Genomic DNA, 22,797 nt, shown 5'->3' with positions numbered 1-22,797 from the left:
GAAGACAAAGGTGGAGATGGATAGATGAAATTCATGAGTTTGTGGGTAGTAAATGGATGGCCAGTGCTCAAAACAGAAGGAACTGGAAAGTTGCTGGAGAGGTCTTCACCCTGTAGTGGATTGAAAACGGCTGATGATGATGGAGAAAAATAGCAAGTCGAGGTGGTTTTCTCCTTTAGTAGGGCAGTGATCAATTAGGTGTATATTTGCTGACTTCATGTAGTCAACAAGGATCTTCTTGTGGGCAGTGAGGTGAAAATCTCCAATGGCGATATGGTTAACTGAGGGCTGAAAGTGGGTGATTGCCCAGTTGTCTGCCTCAGTAATGATATCAATTGTGGGTACCAGCGGGATATACTTGTGCAGATATCTATTGTGGATGTATTTCTCAGCAGTGTGATGGCTAGGGCTTCAAAATTTGGTGAGTCACTGGAGAGTGTCAAGTCAAAGTGTTTTATTATTTTTTGGCGGGCTCCAGCGTTTCCCCTATTCGCCGCTGAAAGTAATCTATACAATAGTGTTAGTGTTGATCAATTTGAAGGCCATGTCTTTGGAGAACATAGCAACACCACCTCCCCTTCTATTCCTCCTGGAGGTGAACTCTGCCACATAGCCTGCTGGTGTAGCTATTACTATGTTCTCGTGCTTAAGCCATGTTTTGGGTATAGCTAAAATATTGAATTTGCCTGATAGCAGGATTTGCTCTGTAGTCTCTATTTTATTTCGCAAGCTCCTAACTTTCTGTTACATTACACTTAGTGTCAGAGTAGTGCACTTGAATTAAATTTTTGGACCTCAAAAGAGGAAGTGCCACATGAGGTCATTTTTGTCTCATTTTGATCACTGTTGGGATCGGCCAGCGTAGGTTGTCTTGCTTGCATGGAAATGGGCTATTGGGTAAAATGGGGCCATTGTCTACTGCAATGGTAGAACCAACTGTCTTGTTTTATGTATGGCATAAGGGGTGCGACCACTGTTAGAGCCTGGATCTTGAGTCAGTTTCCATTCAGTCGAGTGTCTGATGTGTGCTCCATGATGTTTCTCCTTCTGACGCTGCTGCTCGGGTAGAACGGTCGGACAATAACTCCGATCGGCCAGGAAGAGGGGTTACTGATAGCCTCGACGGACGTTGCTTCACAGGATAACTTGAATGAAGCGTAATTATTGCTCTTGGTAGGTAGCTTAGTGACTTCTGCACTGATGTAGAGGTCTTGAAGGATGTTAGCCACTTGTTCAGGAGTTGTTAGGGGATGCAGCCTCGAAATGAAAAAATTCTTACATGTTTTGTTGCAATGTGGCGTCATGACTCTGAGCCTAGAAGAATTTGACGTGCCTGTTATACATGCATTTTTCATTTGTGCACCTGGTTCGTGTGACTGTTTGACCTTTGATGATGGAGTGTTGTGAGTGGGATGGGGCTCAGATCTAGCCACAATGCCTGCCTATGCTGTTCTGATTTCCTTTTTATTAGGACGAATTTCAGCGTCATGAGCTAGCGGTTCCATATGATGGCTGATGTCACTTCTTGGTGCAATTCTCATGTGTACCGATGGCATAATTTCTGGACTTCCTTCACGACTGCATGAATTGACTGAGTTGTGCACGCGTATAGGTTGCGAGGCACTTGTGATGGCTGTGCTACGGCTGGTTGGAAGGGACATGGAATGCTCACTCAGAATTTTTACCTTCTCATTGACATGTCAGTTGAGGACTGCGTTGCTGGTATATTGTTGCCTTTTGCATAGGAATGCAATATTTTCTGTGTAGTGGTCGATTTCTGCAGCTTTTCCACAGCACTCTGAGTCAGGAATAGAATGACTTATGCTGCATTTCACATCCTCTAGAATTTTTCTAGAGAAGAGATCGTAACACTTATCGTAGAAGGTATCAAACTCTTATACACATTTTAGTAGTGCAGCCTTGAAGTTATTCAGCATTGGCAACAGGAACTCGTTGGTTATATGACGTATGGTGGAAAGAACAGGAGGGTTTTTATTTCGCAGACCTACTGAATATTGCCTATTCGTCTCTGCTGGCTGTTACCTCCACATCAGGATACATGCTGACACTCCTTGCTGTCCAAATCGATCTAGTGGCCTCGGGTGTGTGGGTCCATTCAGTCTATCAGGCAGTGCTGATGTGAGAGGTAGAATTGAGATTGTGTTATGTTCCGATGGTGCGCTTAGTCATGGGGATCTCTTTAGCATTACTGGTTTCACTGGGAGTATCCTCAGAGCCAATTAGTCCGAGGAACAGAATGGCACTTTCAGTATCAGACACAAAGAAGGAAGGCCATTATTGATTGTGAGCTTTTAATTTCATATGGGGTTAATAGCGTCAGTTCCGGCTGCTGTGCTCAAGGCATTGAGATGCAGACAGGTGTTAACAATGATGATGCTACACATCAAAAAAAAAAATTGGGTAAAAATGTGAGCGAACAATTGCATGCTAATTGTGTGTCCTTTCCTTTACAACTGGATGAATCTACAGAGGTCAGTGATACAGCTGAATTGCTCGTTTTTATTTGTATAGTTTTCAGTGATTCTGCCTAGAGAAGAACTGCTGGGTATGGTTTCATTAAAAGAAAGAACTAGAGGTCTTGATATATTTAATGCATTCAAAAATTAATTTAAAAAATTAAATTGCCACTATTTAAGCTCGTATCAATAACAGATGGAGCTAAAGCAATGATGGGGCATCTTAACGGATTCATTGCATTATGCCAAAAGGATGATGAATTCCCAGATTTTTTGAGTTACCGCTGTATCATCCACCAACAAGTGTTAGCCAGCAAAAGATTAAATACTAAAAGTGCGTAGCACACGCTTCTTGATTAGACCGGGGTTCGAGCCCGTTGCCACTAAATACGGAGGATGCGGAAAGGTCAGTGAATGACCACCGCGTATCCCCGGAGCAATATAGCCTTAGTTGCTAATGCTCCTAAAAACCAAATAACAAACAAACCAACCAACCACCCACTGGCTAAAGGCAAATTTCTGCACGTTTATCCTACGTCTGTCTTTCCTCAATTTGAATTTATGCCCTCTCAGGTGATTATTCTCAGCATTGAGCATGCTCAAACCATTCAAGGCTTTATACACCTCTATCAGATCACCTCGCTGGTGCCTAGTCTCCAGACACTGTAATTTGCAAAACTTAAGCCTTTCTTTGTAAGAGCACCCCTTTGTTCCATTCACTAATCTTGTTGCCCTTCTCTGTACTCGTTTCAACAGCTCTACATCCTTCTTAAAATGAGGCCTCCAGACCTGTGTACAATACTCAAGGTGTGGCCTGACCATTGCCTTATACAAGGGAATAATCACCTCCTTATCCCTGCTAGAAAAATTCCTGTATATCATTGACAAGACACCATGAGCTACTCTTGCAGCTCGTCTGCACTGCTCAGAGAACTTCATATCTGCCTGCACAATTACCCCCAGGTCCTTTTCATTCTCCACCACTGTCAGTGTAGTACCGCAGAGTTGATACGTTGCTCTGGGGTTGCTGTTTCCCATATGTAGTACTTTACATTTGTCAATGTTAAACTTCATTTGCCACCTCAGCCCATCTGCTCAACCTTTCCAGATCCTGTTGCAGCAGCATAGGGTCAGTAATGTCCTTGACAACCCTGCCAACTTTCGTATCGTCTGTAAACTTGGACATTAAGCTTGATATACCATCATCAATATCATTTATAAATACAGAAAACAATAATGAACCCTGAGGGACTCCACTGATAACATTAGTCCACGATGAGCAGTGTCCATTGATTACCACTCTCTGTCTTCTCCCCCTCAACCACCCCTTTATCCATAGCAGCAATTTGCCTCCAATGCACACACTGCTCCAGTTTGTGCAGCAGTCTTCCATGTGAGGTGGCTGAGTATCAAAAGCCTTTCTAAGGTCCAAGTATATAATATCAAAGTTATTCCCTGCATCCAGTTCTTTTGTGACTGCATGATAGTATCCAATCAAATTGGTCAGGCAAGACTTCCCCTTAATAAAACCATGCTGTGTCCGAGCTATAACTGAAGTCTTGTCTAGATGATCCTGCAGTGCTTCTTTAATCAGTGCCTCCATTAATTTTCCTGGAACAGAAGTTAAACTCACAGATCTATAATTGCTTGTGTCAGCAATTGATCCTCCTTTGTGAATTGGGGTCACATTTGCACATCTCCAGTCTGTGGGTACCTCCCCTGAGTCCAAGGAAGCTCTCATGATTATGGCTAAGGGTTTGCTTACTTCCTTTGCTGCCTCCTTTAATATAACTGGATAGATCCCATCCACCCCAGGTGCCTTTCTTGTGTTTACCTTCAACAATCGGCGCCTCCGTAGCCAGGTGGGAAGGAGCAGCAGTGGTAGCACACGCTTCTTGATTAGATCGGGGTTCGAGCCCGTCACCACCAAATACGGAGGATGCGGAAAGGTCAAAGGAATGACCACCGCATATTCTCGGAGCAATATGGCCTTAGTTGCTAATGCTCCTTAAAAAAAAAAAAAAAAAAAACCAAACCTTCAACAATTTCTCCTCCACTTTACTCTCAGTTATTACAAGATTCTCTAGCTTACTGCCAGAGTTGAATACACTTCTAGCATTCCCCTCGCTGAATAACTCATGTGTGAATGGCGATGCAAAATATTCATTTAGTTTGTTAGCTACCTGAGCAGGATCATCAACAGTTGACCCATCGATATCAAGTGGACCAATCTGATTCATCCCCTTCCTTCTACCGAAACTCTCACTTGGAAGGACACTATCAACACTATCTTGGACAATCTGCTTCCTTCTGATCGCCCAGAGGATGACTTGACTACTCATCAACAAATAAGACAGCTGAATAATTCCTACACTACTACTTCTGAATCTCAGCCATTTACGCAGCTGGAGGTGGACACAGCTGTCCTAAAAATTAACAACTCTGCTTGTCCGGGCCTCGACCTTCATGAGGGCATCTTTATCAAACAATTCCACAAGCTACGTCCAGGGGTTCTTCCAACTCTATTCAACAAATGTCTGAATGAAAGCACATTCCCTGTCATCTGGAAGACAGCTCTTCTTAAACTAATTCCTAAACCCTCAAACACCCAAAGTGGCAAGTCCTTCTGTCCTATTGCTCTGTTATCGCATTTGGCCAAAACACTTGAAAGGCTGATTGCTATAAGACTCACTTCACCGTTCACGAACACCTCTCTTGTATCAGACGATCAATATGGTTTCCGAACTGAATGAGGAACTGAAGAAGCTGTCGTTGAATTCCTTTCTCGAGTTAACCCTACAAATTCTAAATACGTTCTTGCTATTTTTGATTTTTCTGCGGCGTTTGATCTGTTATGGTGGTCTAGTTTGTTTGCTCGCTTACGTGTTGCTGATTGTCCTCTTCCTCTCTATAACCTTTTAAGAAGTTATTTTGAAAACCGTACAGTTTCTGTTATTTCTGGATCTAACTCCATCTCCCGCTCTGTCACTAGGGGCTGTCCCCGAGGCTCTGTTCTTGTACCACTTGTCTTTTTTTTTTTTTATGAGAACCCCAAACACGAGAGGTATTATAACCTATAGTACTTAGTACCGTGCTTGGGTTGGAGGTTGAGAAGACGAAAGAAGATATTTGTTGATATTGGACTTGAACTTCTGTAGATTGTAATTTTCAGGAAATACGTATGAAGGAAGGTTGTTCCAGAAAACTGCAGTTGAATGAATAAATGAGGAAGATGAAAAGTTGGTTCTGTGGGTTTGAAGTTGGACAGTAAATGGATGTTGGCTGGTGGCGGCACGTGTTCGGACTGTTTTGAAAGAGAGAGCGGGAATTATAGAAGCCAATTCAGAAGAACAGTGCCCATGGAAGTATCTGTAGAAGAGGCATGCAGCAGAAACAGTGCGTCTATGAGAAAGCGAGTGGAGAGACTCTGTTAGAGATGAATCATTAATTAACCTAACTGCCCTCTTCTGAATGGAATCAAGAAGCCTGAGAGAGGTTTTGGCGGCACCACCCCACATGTGGGAACAATATTCCATGGCAGGGCGGATTTGCGATTTATACAGAGTGAGCAGCTGTTTGGAAGAAAAGTAACGCCGAGAGCGAAAGAGAAAACCAAGTTTTTTAGATGCAGAGGAAGCAATATTTGTAATGTGCTTGTGCCAAGAGAGATTAGAAGTCAGGGTAATCCCCAAAAGAGATATATCATTTTGCCTAGAAATCGGAGTGTCACTAAAGATAAGCATAGGAGCAGAAGAATCCTTTTTGCGAGATATAAGACAAGACTGAGTTTTAGAAGGGTTGAAATCAACTAAGTTGGCTTTGCCCCACTGGAGAATTACCTGAAGATCGGCATTTAAGGAATTGGCAGCAGATTTTCGAGAACTTGAAGCTGATTGAGCTGGACAAGGTTTCTCAAAATGGAAAGTTGAATGCAATGTGCTATCATTGGCAAAACTATAGATAGGATTTTCAGTCAATGGAAGAAGGTCATTGATATACAAGAGGAAAAGAGTGGGAGGAAAGAACTGAACCTTGAGGTACGCCGGCATTAGTGGAGAAGTTAGAAGACAGAGAGCCATCTACCATCACCCTCAGTGAGCGATCAGAGAGAAAACTGGATAACCAATTACTAAAAACAGTTGGCAAACCATAAGATGGAAGCTTGTTTAGAAGACCTTTATGCCAAACACGATCAAAAGCCTTTGAGATGTCAAGAGCAACTACTTGTGTTTCACCGAACCTTTCCATTGAATTAGTCCATAAATGGGTAACATAAGCCAGAATATCACCAGTGGATCGACACTGACGGAATCCATACTGTCGATTGTTGATCAGACGGAAGGTTTCTAGGTAGTTTAAGAGCTGGCGGTTAATTGATTTCTCCATTACTTTAGAAAGAGTAGAAGTACAGTAAACCCCCGCTATTCGCGGTTTCGCGTATTCGCGATCGCCGATTTAATATAAAATGAAACCTAAAAAATGTGGATTTTAAAGCGCCGTGAATATTTTCCGCCATAAAAAAAAAACATGGGCGTGGTTAAAATGATCTTTCCCGGTCAAAACAGCGCTCAGTGGGTGGGGGAGAGGGGTGACAAAATCGCGAGTGTGAATGTTTCTCGCTAATCCTTGTTCAATATGTGTTATGCGCTTGTTATGGAAGGTTTCGTCGTTTGCTTTTAATTTATATGCTTATAAATTGATATGCTTACAAAAGTAATAAATCTACCGTTTAGCAGTGTAAAACAGACTTTTTCGAGTGTGTTAACGGAAGAATGTGACTTTATTGTGGACAAGTTCTTTCTAACCCCTACAAAAATATGACTACGAATAGCAAGAGAAATGTGAAAATATCAAAGAAGGTGATGACATTAGCGAATAAAATTGAGTTGTTAGATAAAATTTCTAATGGTGAAAGTGTCTCCTCAGTGGCAAAACATTATAAAAATCAATGAGTCAACGGTACGATCAATCAAGAAATTGGAAGAAAAAATCTGCCGTAGTGTCCGTGAAAACGCGCTAATTGCTTCCAAAATTTGCTCTGTAACTCGTGATGTTAAATTAGGAAAAATGGAAAAGGCTTTAAATTTGTGGATAGAAGACCGAACTCAAAATAAAATTCCGTTAAATTCACTCATCATTCGTGAAAACGCAAAACTCCTTATCAACGCTTTAGCGAAACTGGTGATAGCACTGGCGGGATAGGTTTTTTTAGCTAGCAAAGACGCTGGTTTGAAAGATTTGTTTGAAATTTCTAATAAATATTACATTTAATATTAAATTGTTTCTTATTTTCATTTCGATGCCATATGCTTGCATTTCACTATGTACTGTCTATGTACATAGTCATATTATGAAGGTACATATAATACCTACACAGACAAAATTTTAGACTAGTTTTTCTTATATATTTCATACTTTGGAACGGAACCCCTTTATTACTATGGGAGCCATAACTCAGTATTCGCGTTTTCGGTATTCGCGGCATTTCTCAGGAACGTAACCCCCGCGAATAGCGGGGGTTTACTGTAATTGCAATGGGACGATAATTGGATGGGAGGGATTTGTCACCCTTTTTAGGAACTGGCTGGATATGAGCAAATTTCCAAGCAGAAGGAAAAACACCTTTGGAATAAGAAAGTGAAAAAAGGCGGCAAAGAATAGGAGTAAGTTCAGGAGCACAGGTTTTGAGAACAAGTGGAGAAATACCATCAGGACCTGGAGCTTTCTTAGCATCAAGATTCATCAAAATCCTTCTGACATCCTTATGATGGAAGACCACAGGAGGCATTGAATGGAGCGTGTTAGGAATAGTGGGAGGTGTTTTACCGAGATCATTAATACATGAGCTCGAAGAAAAATGGGATGCTAGCAGGTCAGCTTTATCCTTGGCTGAAGTGACAACAGAACGATCTGGTTTGGACAGAGGTGGGAGCAGAGATGGGCAAAAGTTGCGGCCAATAACTTTGGCAAGAGACCAGAATGCTCGGCTACCATTAGGGCAAGAAGCAAGTTTTCTACTCTTAGCCTGTTCAAACTCTAGTTTGGACTGATTAATGACTGCTTTACAATTGTTGCGAGCTCTAAAATTTCTTGGTCTGATCATTGATAGTAAACTTTCATTTACTAAACACTTGGAAGATCTCTCAGAGAAAGTCAAAAAACTTACCTTCTCACTTCTGCGTCTCTCTAAACAATCTTGGGGTCTTAATTCTCGTTCTCTACGGTTATATTACAAAGCTGTGTTTCTACCAATTTGTTCCTATGGCGTGGCTGCCTGGTTCTGGCATGTTAAGAAGGTTTCAGTACGGAATAAACTTCACAGCATTCAACGTAAAATGCTTCTAGCAATGTGCAGTGCCTGTAGGACTGTGTCTACTCCTGCTTTGCAGGTCCTTTACGGCTGTCTGCCCCTCAATCTCTTTCTTATGTATCGAGGCCTGTGCTTCTACATTAGGCACGCTGTCCCTGTCACCTTTCTTGGCATTACCATCGATGTCTCTGTGGATCCCAAGGCAGAGAAAAGACGCTGTTGGAATATTTTGATGCAGAGCTGGTAAGACAGATGGTCCGCTACCTCTAAGGGTCTCGTTACTTTAAAGTTCATCCCTAACGTCGCTTTGCCACGTTAGAGTCCACTCAGAAATGGTTTCATCCTTGTCTGTACACTCTCTACTTACTCTCTGGTCATGGCTCCCTTAATGCCAAACTTGCAACTTTCAACCTTGCTGAATCACCTCTCTGTTCTTGTGGTGACCCAGAAGACTGGGAACATATTTTATACCACTGCCATCAATACCAAGATCTTCGACAGAACCTTCTCTCCACCAGTATCACTGTCCCCGGAAATGAGCCGGACTTCCTGAGCACCACAGAAAACTTCCAGTCCCTGCAAGAATTTGCTCGTCGTGCTTTTGATCGCTGGAGATGTCTTCACACTCAACTACGGAATACCTCCTAGCCTTCCTAGTGGAGACCCCTGCTGGCACTGGCTTTTGGCCAGTGCGGGATCAGATATATATATATATTTTTTTTTTTTTTGTTCTCTTTATTTTATTTTATTATTACTTTTTTTTTTTTTTCTTAATTTTATTTTATTATTACTTTTTTTTTTTTTTTTCTTTATTTTATTATTACTTTTTTTTTCTTCTTCTTTTTTTTTTTTTTTTTTTCACTTTTGCTGGTTCGCTGGGTTTGGGCTGCCCGATGGACAAGATTTTATTATCTAATTTTTATTATTTTCTTAGATAGGTGTGTGTATATATATGTGTATATATATATATTTTATTTATTTTTTTTTTTTTTGCTCTGATATTAGGGCAGTAAGAGCTGGTAAACCAGGTAGGTCGCGATGCATGCGTAGTTGTGGCCTACCTCCCCGTGGTGTAGACGGACACTGAGCAGGCTTTCCAGGTGATCGCCTGCCTGGTGACAAAACGGCCAGAAACAACACAACAACACACACACTGCACGAACTTAACGTTACACACATTTCTGGCCTTTTACAGTGCTTTCTGTAATCATCACAGTGTACGAAGGCGGAGATGAACTGACGTTCAGCTGCCGTCCTACATAAGATACCATACATGTCTACATGTCATCCCCTTCCTTCTAGAGTTGACATAAGTAAAGAACTCTTTGCTGTTTTTCTTTGCATCCCTTGCCAAAGATTTCTCATAATCTGCCTTCGCCTGCCTAACCTCCTTTGTAACTTGGTTACAGATCAACTTGTATCTATCATAGGCTTCTGTGTCACGTGTTAATTTGTATGTATCCCATGCTTATTTCTTCTCTGCCATATGTCTCATTAGTTCATCTGACATCCATTTAGGCCTAAACCTTGAACAATATTTCTTTGGTATGTATTTCGTTGGTATGTAAAGCCTAGTAGCTTCCAAGATAAGTTCTTTGAATGCTTCAAATTTTGAATTTGCTGTTGGTAACATCAGTTGGTCCCACTGTATAGAATTTATATACTGTCTCAGTCCATCGTAGTCGCCTTTACGAAAGCAGTAACCCCTAATGGTAGTTACCTCTTTGAGTAAATCCCACTTCAGCACACTGTGATCACTTCCACCTAGTGGTTCATTTATCTGCAGATTCTTAATGCATGAAGAATCACTACTGATAATTAAATCAAGAGTATTACTCCCTCTAGTTGCCTCCCGAACATGCTGATGTAGAAAACAATCATCCAGTATATTCACAAAAGCCTTGCTAGTGTATGAGTGACCATCCCCCAAATTCCAGTCAGTATCTGGGAATGTCACACCAAACTGACTCGACACTGCAATGTCCAGCGATGTTGACTGGCTTCACTTCCTTGGATTTTATGTGTTTCTTAACTAATAGCATAACCCCTCCTCCCTTCCCATCCTGTCTATCCTTTCTGTAGACGTAATCCCCAAATTCCAGTTCTGTATTCCTTATATCTGTGTGACACCACGTCTCCGATATCCCAACAATATCTGCCTTTGATGTTTTGAGCAATACCTCAAATTTATTTACTAAACTCCTTGCATTGGTGTACACACAAGTATACATGCACCTGTTTCTATTCTTAGCTACCCTAACACAATCCATGTGTTTACTTGTACCGCAATGACTCCCAGCACTCTCTGAAATATCCTGCATCTTGTTTTTCAAGCTTCTGTTAATCTATTAGTCTGTCTCCCCCCAAGCTAGCAGTTTTCCGACCCACCTAATACTGCCTCGATAGCATCAGCAAATATTCTTGCACCCTTTCTATTTAAGTGTATCCCATCCCATCCCTGTAGAAGCAGTCTCCTGTTAACAAGTATATTTTTTATCCATTTAATGCCAACTTAGATACAAAACAAATTGCAAAAAAAAATTGCTGAGATTTTTCTCATGGTGAAAATATTACTCGAAAATGAAATTTATTGCATTGCGAAGCTATCCTCCCGAAAGCCAGATCATCAGAAAAAGACTCTTAGAAATGTGTTTGCCAAGGAAAATACCCAAATATAAAAAAATGCAGTGAACTTTCAAATTCCTGTTTTGGTTCCACATATCTATGTGAATTGGCACGTATTTGAAACAAAGACGAAGAATCACTCTACTCTTACGAGCTTGCATAAGGAAGATTCTTTATGGTTGGCCTTATCACAGTGTATCCCTGATTTTGAAAGCTTGGAAGATGACCTGAAGACAAACTTAAATTAAAAATTTAAATATGTGTGAATTTAAAATAAGAATTCTGAAATGTATTTCATTTTAAAGGTTAAAAATTAACTTTTTTTAATCGTGTGCAATGAAATTCTTGATGGTAGATCTCTGGCACATTTTGAAGAAAAAAAGATCACATCACAAATTAAGTTGGCCACTCCTTATATAGAGGGTTGTGTAGTTACAAAACCGATGGTTCTCTTTTAAATCATCGATAAAAATATCTACCATGAGTGCTGAGAGTAGGGTTTCCCCATACTTAACCCATATATCCACATAAATTTTCCCTTTGAATTTAAAATACTTGGGTTTTAAGCAAATTGTAATAATTGAAGTGTTAAAGTATTTACTGATTTGTGGAAATCTGAGCCCCACCTTATTTTAGTTTTCACTATCTCTCATCAGAGTGTTCATCAGCACAACTATATCCATACTCCATGACAGTGTAGAAGACATTTACGAACATGCTCTCTTTTAGTTATTTCATGCTGGTTTTTGTTGTATGGACCTCCATGCTGAAAATTGCACTTGCCTTGTGAACCAGGCATGTCAGCAACTTCCATTTGATGATTTTGTATTATTTATTTATTTATTTTTCTTTTCTTTCTGTGTTCAATGTACCATAAAATATAAACAAATACAAATGTACTAAAAATGTAATAACAAATGGTTGGTTGATGCCACCCCTTGAAATTGATTCCATGGTGTAGAATGAATTTCAACGGATGGCATGCATCATTGTTGTTCATTACAGTACTAAGTCTGTCAGGTTCTAGAGCAGGGCCAGCCACAACCTGTGGCATGCAAACCACTTGTGGCCTGTATGGCTGTTATCAATGGCATGCTTTCCAGTTTGACAAAAATCATGTTTGGATAGGGGTGGGTGCTTGAGAGTGCCTCATGACATCAAATCTCTAAAGACAAATATTTGTTTGTTTTATTTAATTTCTTTTTGTAAAATAATAAGAGGAGTTTACTCAGTATAGTACGTAGAACACTTCCGTATGATACTCTCCAGAAATTAAAACGAAAAAATCGAAAACTTACATTAGAGTAAAAAACAAATAATTAAAAACCAATTTAACACAATTAAAAATCAAAAAGAATCTAACGAAAATATTCAGGAAGGAAAATCATTTTGAATATATTCGTTAGATTCTTTTTGATTTTTAATTGTGTTAAATTGGTTTTAAATTATTTGTTTTTTACTCTAATGTAAGTTTTCGGTTTTTTTTTCGTTTTAATTTCTGGAGAGTATCATACGGAAGTGTTCTACGTACTATATTATTTTACTCCTCTTGTTATTTTATAAATATTAATATGAACGTATTGAGTATTACAGCTCTGATTCATACTATTTAATTTCTGTTATAAACAATTCTTTTTGTGTTCTTATTATTTCACGTGCAGATGATTGATTCCCTTTAAGAGCCAGAGTTTAGCATTAGTAGAGGCATATGATGCAAGAAAGCAAGCTTATGCAGCATCAGCCAAAAAAAAAAACTTCCACTTCACCCCTACGTTCATTTGAAATACCTGTCCAGCTGAGCCTTAAATTTATTTAGGCTATCAACTTCCACAACAAGGAATGGAAGTCTGTGCTTTATTTTATTTATTTATTTTTTTTTTTTTTTTTTGCTCTCTCTAATAAAAAATTGGCAATTGAATTCTTAAATGTAGTCCAAAAATTTTCTTTGGATGGCTTCTGGATCTGCCTTTTAGATGGCACACAACTACATTTGCTGTCCTGTGTTGTACCTCACAGTAAAAGGCTAGCCACTGCTGTTCTGTGATATACCTAGAACCAAGTCCTAATAGTGGCCCTGACATGTGATTGGCTTTAAGTGACCTTAATATTAGTTTTTTGTGTAACTTAAATACAGCTTAATGACTAACCTGTTTTGGTGTGTGAAGTTGGTTAATGGAATCAGACATTTGCCTGTCTGTTTTTTTTATTATTATTATTTATTAATTTTTGCTTTATTAATATTAATCAGTTTGCCTGTCAGTTATAAGAAGATTGTAGTACTATCTTTCCTTTTGCATAAGTTGCCTAGCATTGTGCTACTTTCATACTGTGATCTCACCAAAAGGTTAAATAAGCCATTTCTTTAAAGGATGAAATAATGGTCTGTAGTGATAGTACCCAGAGAAAACAGTTGTAGTAAAGTTGTGTGAGCTGTTATGCAGGTTTGCGACGTCTCTACTGCAATAAAGCTCTAACTTCATATGCTGCATGGCAGTTTACATTGAATAACTTTGTAACTTTATCAACATTATTGGATCTTTTCCCCAGGTATTTTTGTTCCTACGGAAACTTAAGTTTATGTGATATGCTCATTAAAACATTGTAAATTAGTACCAAAAATACACATTTTTAGCATTATTCTTTTCTCTAGTCTCCATTGTGTACATTCTGGGCAGAAGTAAGAGTGATTGAATAGTTAAAAGGGTTTAAAATACATAAAATAATAGGATGGGCTCAAATTATGACAACTTAAGTTAGTCCATGGTGACCAAGCTATAAACAGTTGGTTGGCTTTGCATCAGTTAATACAATTGGCTTGTTTATTAAAAACAAGCAACTTTAAAAAAAAGAAAATACAATTTTTGGATAGATCACAAAAGGCTGCCGTAGCCTAGTGGTTAGGCACACGGGTTCATAAGAACACGTGCCTTGAGTGACCAGGGTTAAAGCCCGTGATTGTTGAATACGGTGCTGTTCCTTGTATTCTGTCTATCTTGTGAACTCCTGACTGGTTGTCCCGGAGTATAAACAGAAAATTAATTTATTTATTATTTAATTATAACTTATTCCAAATTTTATAAATAATAATCTAACTCCTGTAACCTGTTGAGTTGTGTGTGTATATATATATTTATTTTTATTATTTTTTTAAGGCTGCTATTGGAAAACGCTTGGTCCCCCTTCTGGATAGAGTTCTTGTTGAAAGATTTATACCAGAAACTAAAACGAAAGGTGGTATTATGATACCAGAAAAGGCTCAAGCCAAAGTTAACAGTGCAACTGTTGTTGCTGTAGGTCCTGGTTCAGTTAATTCGGTTAGTATTTTATATATACAATTTTAATGTACATTTTTGATTTTGCAGCAGCAAGGCTGACTGTTACTATTTGTTTCGTGATTATAACAATGTAACTGGAAAAGAGTAACTTTTCAAGGGTACAGTATCAACTCCTATGGCTGTTGAATTGTAAACGGCAGTTGACTTGCAGCACAGATTATTGGTTGAATGGACTATTATGAACAACAGTAAACTCTTTTTTTTTTTTTTTTTTTTTTCGCTCCCCTTCCTCAGTCATTTTTGCATATATAATCATTGTCATATAAGCAATGCACTACAAAGTTTTTGTACTGAAGGATATCTATACAGCATGAGAAAAAGGGAAACTAGTAGGAAAATAGATTTTTTATTGTTGTTGGTGTGCTGACAATAGCTGGGGGAGGTAATTATTGGGTTTGTGTTCTGTTATGTTAATTATTACATGATTAAAGTTAGTTGACTTAGAATTCAACAATTCCATATTTCATTGTAGCTTTTTAATTTACTATATTTTTGGCTTTAAAAATGTTTTTACCAGCATTATTTTGAAAAAAGTGTTGTGTTACCTAGAAATCGTAATGAAATCCGATGCGAATGCATTGTACTTGTTGCTGTGGTGACGCAACAAGTACAATGCATGTGCCCAAGAAAACTCAATTGTATGCAGCAAGTGCAGTGACACAAGTACTGTACAATTGAGCAGTCACTTGCTACGTTATACCATTATATTAGCATAATGATTAATATGCGAGTGACTGTGCCAAAATCTACAGACCCGCATTCAAAGGAATATCAGTACAATAAAAAAATTCCATTCATTGTATTTCGTTGGACTAAAATTGTTTTTTCAATAAAAATGCGGCAATACTTTTTTTGGCTAGGGTAAAGAAAGCCTGCGTGAGAAGCATGCAAAAGTTCAGTGAAATTTATTGGTAAAAGTACTTTGCCATAATGACATTTGTATTGTTGCTTGCTCGGTAAACAGACGGTGGGTGTTATCGGTCTGGAGTAGAAGTTGAATCCCACGTGAGCTTGAAACTCTCCCGAAGTGGGGGGGGGGCAACCTGACCTCTTTTTTTTCTTTAGAATCGCTAATTGAATCATGAACAGAGTCATATTGGAAGTTCTGGTGTCGAAAATTGCTATCCGCTAGTCCACCAGTGATTTAAAAAAAAGAGGTCAGGTTGCCCCTCCACTTTGGGAGGGTTTCAATACATAATATTTTATTTTTATTTTTTTCCAATATAGTTGGCTTATTTTTCATTTAGTCCTCAAGTAGCTTCTGCTACTTAAATGTTTTAGGTAGATGCAGACTAATTAGACATATTTTAAGATGCACATTGATTTGCTATGCATAAATGTTGCCAATTTTATATTGTGTAAGCAGGGTTGTTGATGGAAGGTTGGACTCTGACAAAAGTTATAAAAATGAGAAATTGGATGGTAAAAAATAGGCTTGGTGATAAGTTGTTTACTCAGAGACCTCGGTTGGTCATTGACATCCGTGTGTGTGTGGGCAGTGTCTATTACTCAGAACAATGGATGGATATAAACCTTACAGTTTACTGTAGCAATTGCTAGTTAGTGTCCTCTTTGCTTGTGAAGATTGCTCTATTAGGGATTTATTTTTTTTGCAAAATATCAAATGCTATGCAATAATTGTTGAAGTAGTTAATTACAACAAATTATTATGACAAGAAATAAGTTATTCATTGCATCTACACTGATAAATCCTTTTCCTGAAGTGGATGTGAGAATTGTTAACAGTATTTATTAAGTGAGTCATTTCATCAGTTACTGTGAATATTTGAGCTGCAAATGGGGGATGCTAATTGCATTTTCATTCAGCTGCCTTGGAGATGATTAGTTTTTAATTCAAATTGTTGTAAATGCACTTTAATGAATACAACTTCTGTTTATATATGAGGTAGGATGATAGAATTCCCATACTGGTGTAATAAAAAGAACACAAAGTGAAGGAGCTCAAAAATGGTTTTACTTTTATTCAAAGTAATCACCACGTGATTGAATACACTTATTACACCCATTCTAAAAGTTTCTGAAAAGAGTAAGTGAAGGCATCCAAAGAGATATTTGGTTTGGCGAATACATTTTTCCTTCTGTGCTTAACATTCTGAAATCTGTTTCCTTTGAGGGCAGTCTTCAGGGAAAGAGGAAGTCTGCTGGTACTAGATCGGGAGAGTAGGTGGATGCTTGATCTGTACAATGTCGTATTTCATTAGAAATGTCTTCACAGCAGGTGTGAAATGGGCAGGAAATTGTGTGCATTTCGCTAGTCTCCAACAGTAAAACCAAAAGTAACAGAAACCATGAAACTGTGTCCACCACTTCCGACCACCGAAATGGATATTGGTGAACAGAATGAACCAGATAACAGAATTTTAGAGCTTCGTGCAACTGATGATATGGACATGACACTTTCCTTCTTTCCTAAGAAAGACAAAGTGAAGATATATTGATACAAGCGAGCTACAACTAAAAAGCAGTCAGAAAAAAAATACCATCAAAATTGCATAATGGAAGGATTCCTTCAATAGAATTGTAGTCATTTGTAATACAAAAGACTATTTACAGAATCTTATCAACTGATCTACAAGTGTATCCTACCGTTAAAAATCCTATCTTCAGACAAGATAGGACTGCTGATTCACCAGCCCATGGAGGGATGGTGGTTCTTGTTATAAACAACATTCCATCCATAAATGTTGCTCTTCAGACTCCTTTTGAAGTAGTGGCAGTGCACACTGTAATTGGTATTACTCTTACAATAGCATCTGTATATATCCCTCCTAATTTCTCAGTCCCCTCAGATGAACTAGAAAATCTAATACAGTAATACCCCGCAGTTACGCGGTAGGTTTTTTTTTTTTTTTTTTTTTTTTTTTTTGTAGTTGTTGGCGCATCGGCTTCTCTGGCCATAATGCACCTCCCAAGGTGTGTGTTTTTTTTTTTTTTTTTTTTTTTTTTTGCAGTACTTTGATCCAAGCCCGAGGCGGGATTCAAACCGCAACGTTTGGGTTGCCAGGCAGGTGCTTTACCCACCTGGCTAGCCCGGTCGGCTACGCGATAGGTGGGTCCGACGAAAATCTCTTAAGTCGAATTCGCGTAAGTTGGGGTACAACTTTGCATATAAATTTTGTTTAATTTGGACCAAGGGACTAACAAAAAACACTAGTTTAAAAGAAAAATATTTAATAAAATTGCAGTTATTTATACATGTTAATACAAATTATGTATTAAAAAAATAAATGAGTTACGTAAAAAAGTTATTTCGAAGGCTTCATAAAATCAAACTTTCGTCTGACAACACAGCGCCTTCTTTTTTTCACGCAGAATTTCTTCGTAGCAAGCTAATTTTTTATTCCTTGCTTTGTAGCTATAACGCGTTCTTCGCTGGAGTCTGTTTTCTAAAATTTTTAAGCACTTTTCAATTGAGCTTGAGACCTTCTGTGTGAAGCTTGCAATTGTCATGTGCTTTTTTTGGTGGAACTGGGTCTGAAGTGTCGGATAATTCAGTGATGTTTTGTTCATGCATCTCTATGAGCTCGTTGATTGTCAGCTCCTCACTATGTGAATCCAACAGCTCTTTGATATCACCATTGACTTCCAAATCTAATTGCCTGGCAAGATTAACAACTTCTTCTATCATATGAGCGACATGATCAGTTTATGGCATTGTTTTAGTCCCGTTTTTTTAAAAAAAATGGACAAGGTTTCTTCCAGACACCATTCAATGTTTTTTTTTTGTGAATTTCATCCCAAGATTCTTCAATGATTCTTATGGCATCTAAAACATTGAATTGTTTCCAAAAGTCTTTGGCCCCGAGTGCCAAGCGATATTAGTGACCACAGCGCCTTTCCAGAGTGATTATCTAGTACGCTTAATTGTAAATACGTTATTTCTGAGTTTCGAAAGTCCGATAACTCCTGAATATTATAATTAAATAGATATATTCAAATACTATAACCTAGAAAGGACAACCACCTTTCTTTAATCCCTCTTTTTATTTTTAGTTATTACTAACCCTTTTCTTCGCTTGGGTCACTAGGCGGCACCGCTCTTGCCTCCACGTGGCGGGGCTGGTAACCTGGGAGAAAAAGACAATCTCCCGGGGCCAAAAAGAGCATATCATGAGTAAATCAAACTCAGACTTATCTGGGCTGCCAGACGCAACCCAGATATCAAAAAAGAAAGACAGTTCCACAGCAGGAACGGCAAAGCGCCAAAAAACTGAGCCAGAGACATATCCAATTCCAACCTATCTGATCATCCATTCAACTGGTGAGAATGCAGTTGGCAAACTTTCTCCCTTTAGAATTCAAAAGGAATTGGAAAGTAAAGCAGGATCTCCGAAATCCGTAAAAAGACTCAGATCAGGAGATCTTCTCATAGAGACGTCTAATACCAAACATTCTGAGCGACTTCTGAAAACAAATTACTTTGCAGGTCTCCCAGTAACTGTAACACCCCACAGATCACTAAACACCTCTAAAGGAGTGATCTCAAACTGGGACTTACTAGATGTAACTGAAGAAGAAATGCTAGAAGAACTGAAAGAACAAGGAGTTATTCATGTCAAGAGAATCTCCACGAGAAAAGATGGTAATCTGATCCCTACCCGCAATCTGATCTTGACCTTTAACACACCGAATCGTCCATCATCCATTAAGGCCGGATATCTGGTATGTAATGTCAGACCGTATGTCCCAAACCCGCTACGGTGTTTCCGATGCCAGAAGTATGGACATTCTCAAACAGCTTGCCGGGGAACCCCTACTTGCGCAAAGTGTGGTTCAATCGAACATGATTGCGAAAACTGTAATGCTCCTCAATCAGTATGTCCAAATTGCAAGAAAGATCATCCCGCTTATGCCAGAATATGCGAGCGCTGGAAAAGTGAGAAACTTATCCAGAAATATAAAACTGAGCATAATGTTTCTTACCAAGAAGCAAAAAGAATCATCTCACCACCAACTCATGCAGACAGACCTACGTATGCCCAAGCCATCAAAAAATTCCAATCAACCGGATCGCAAACTGAACTAACAGTATCCCCAAAACAGTCTTTCTCAAATTACTTAAAATCTTTGTACAGTGCAACTCAAACCCAAGCAGTAAATACACCAATTACCATACCACAAGAAAATGTCCAGAGTCCGGATCAAGGACCCAAAGAAAAACATATCCTAACTTCTAGTCACCAACAACAAATGGACACTGAAGAAAAATCAGCAGATGATCCTGTTCTTCAAATTTTTGTTGAAGAAGACATGGACACCGAAAGGCCTTCCTTCCCAAAAAAAGATAAAAGCAAAAGTGAAAAACAGAAAACTTCAGCAACCCGAAAACGCTCAGAAAGCCTAATAAGAGATAAATAATGCACAGAATAATACAGTGGAATTGTCGTGGATTCCGTGCCAATATCGATGACCTATACGATCTTTCTTGTAAGTACTCACCAATATGTCTCTGCCTTCAAGAGACGTATTTAAAACCCCAAAATACACCAAAACTGTCTCGTTACAACATTATTAGAAAAGACAGAACCAATGGGAATATTGCACATGGTGGTGTAGCCATTTTAACAAACCAACATATTGCTACCAAACAGGTCTCACTGAACTCTCCCCTCGAGGCAGTAGCAGTCCGTGTGGCAGCTGACATCCATATGACAATCTGCTCCTTATACATCCCACCAAGCTATACCTTCCAACAAAATGATCTCAACAATCTTATAGCTCAACTCCCAACACCTTTCCTCATTTTGGGAGACTTAAATGGTCATCACACTCTATGGGGTAACAACAACATCGACCAAAGAGGAAAACTAATTGAACAGTGTCTAGACTATAACAACCTCCTTCTTCTAAATGACGGTTCACCAACATACGTTCACCTTCCTTCAGGAACAAGCACTGCAATAGACTTGTCTATCTGTTCAGCAACCTTATATCCTATTCTAAAGTGGACGATAAACAACAATCCGCTACATAGCGATCATTTCCCCATAATAATTGAATTACTTAATAAGCCCTCTCATCATCCTACTAAAATTCCACATTGGCTCACTGAAAAAGCAGATTGGCAGTCCTATAAAAAATTAACTAAGCTTGATTCCGAAATAATCCAAAATTCCACAACTGATGAAGCAGTTGACTATGTCACAAAAACGATATTACATGCAGCAGAACAAACTATCCCGAAATCCTCATCTAAATTACCGATTCATCCAAAAACCTGGTGGAGTGATGAATGCCTTGTGGCTAAAAAAGAGCAAAGCAAAGCTTGGAATTCTTTTCGCCGGAGTCCAACTACAACCAATCTCATTCAATATAAGCGCGCTAGAGCAAGAGCGAGATATGTCAGACGCTGCAATAAAAAGGCTGCTTGGATCCGATTCACTTCAACTATTAATCAAACAACGCCTACACATAAAATTTGGAAAGCAATCAGAAAAATGAGTGGCAAATATAAAACGATACCTCTACCCATCATGGAATGGAGAGGGCAGAATGTAAATGATCCTGCTGAAATTGCCAATATACTGGGCGAAACCTTTGCAAAAACATCAGCAATAGAAAGTTATACACCGACTTTCAGAAGATTAAAAACAAGTTTAGAAAAACAAAAGTTAAACTTCTCTTCAAAAGGAGATGAACAATACAACTTACCTTTTACCATTCACGAATTACACAGAGCCTTGTCAACATCTAGACGCAGTGCTGTAGGACCAGATAATATTCACTATTCCATGATTCAGAAACTTAGTACCGAATCATTACAGTTACTTCTTCATCTATTCAATAGACTCTTCCTGGAAGATAAATTCCCTAATCAATGGCATCGTGCCACAGTCCTTGCCTTCCCTAAACCAGGTAAAGACCCTACAAATCCCACTCATTATAGACCAATTGCCTTGACCAGCTGCATTTGCAAAACTTTCGAAAAGATGGTGAACCGCCGACTGATCTGGTACCTTGAAAATCTCAATCTCCTACATTCTGCACAATACGGTGTCCGACAAAACAGATCTACACTAGATATACTAGTCAGACTAGAAACTTCCATCCGAAATGCATTCCTCAGATCGGAACACCATGTGTTAGTCTGCTTTGACATCAGTAAGGCCTATGATTCCATGTGGAAGTATGGAATACTCCGTGAATTACATCGTCATGGACTTCGGGGTCACCTCCCGATTTTCATACAGAATTTCCTATGCAAGCGTACATTCCAGGTTCGATTCAAAACCTCACTGTCCCAAGTATTTTCCCAAGAAGAAGGAGTTCCTCAAGGCTCTGTACTCAGTGCTTCACTTTTTATAATTGCAATAAACACCATTGCCGGACAAATTCCAAACACTATTGATAAAGCACTGTTTGTAGACGACCTGAGTATTTGGTGTCATGCAAAAAACATGAATACTATTGAGAGACAGTTGCAAGGGGCAATAAATAAGATCTGTTCATGGGCTCAGACTAATGGATTTCAACTTTGTCCGGAAAAAACATTTTGCATCCATTTTTGCCGCCAACGAAAACTCCATCCCAATCCAGAGCTAGAACTGAATCGCCAACCAATAGCAGTTCAACCGAGCATACGGTTCTTAGGAATCACTTTAGACCAGAAACTCACCTTTGTTGAGCATATCAAAAGACTAAGAAACTCATGTCAACAAAAACTAAATATCATCCGGGTTCTCTCTGCAACTAATTGGGGAGCTGATCGCCTTACTTTATTACGGCTATATAGAGCATTAATAAGATCAAAACTTGACTACGGAGCACAAGTCTATAGTTCAGCAAGACCTAGTGCCCTTCGCTGGCTTGACCCTATCCATCATAGTGGCATACGGATTGCATTAGGAGCATATCCACAAGTCTATAGTTCAGCAAGACCTAGTGCCCTTCGCTGGCTTGACCCTATCCATCATAGTGGCATACGGATTGCATTAGGAGCATATCGCACGTCTCCAATACATAGCTTACATGCTGAAGCACACGAACCTCCTCTTTCGATCAGGCGACAACAACTGATACTACGTTACGC

The 22,797-nt window shown here is 39.0% G+C and overlaps 1 protein-coding gene across 2 annotated transcripts in view; it reads left to right on the top strand.

Annotated features, from left to right (window-relative positions):
• The window catches only part of LOC150079542 (10 kDa heat shock protein, mitochondrial-like), a 54,110-nt gene that overhangs the window by 18,141 nt on the left and 13,172 nt on the right, over positions 1-22,797 (top strand). For both annotated transcript variants that reach the window (XM_090382290.1, XM_090382292.1), the window contains exon 2: positions 14,565-14,726. In XM_090382290.1, coding sequence (XP_090238416.1) covers positions 14,565-14,726 — 162 coding nt within the window. The remainder of the gene's footprint in view (positions 1-14,564; positions 14,727-22,797) is intronic.

This window comes from Mastigoproctus giganteus, chromosome 10 (assembly GCF_048544385.1).
Source record: "Mastigoproctus giganteus isolate SK-2022 chromosome 10, ASM4854438v1, whole genome shotgun sequence".
NCBI lineage: Eukaryota > Metazoa > Arthropoda > Arachnida > Uropygi > Thelyphonidae > Mastigoproctus > Mastigoproctus giganteus.
The sequence above is the reverse complement of the archived record's forward strand: the minus strand, read 5'-3'. Positions and strand labels throughout refer to the sequence as shown.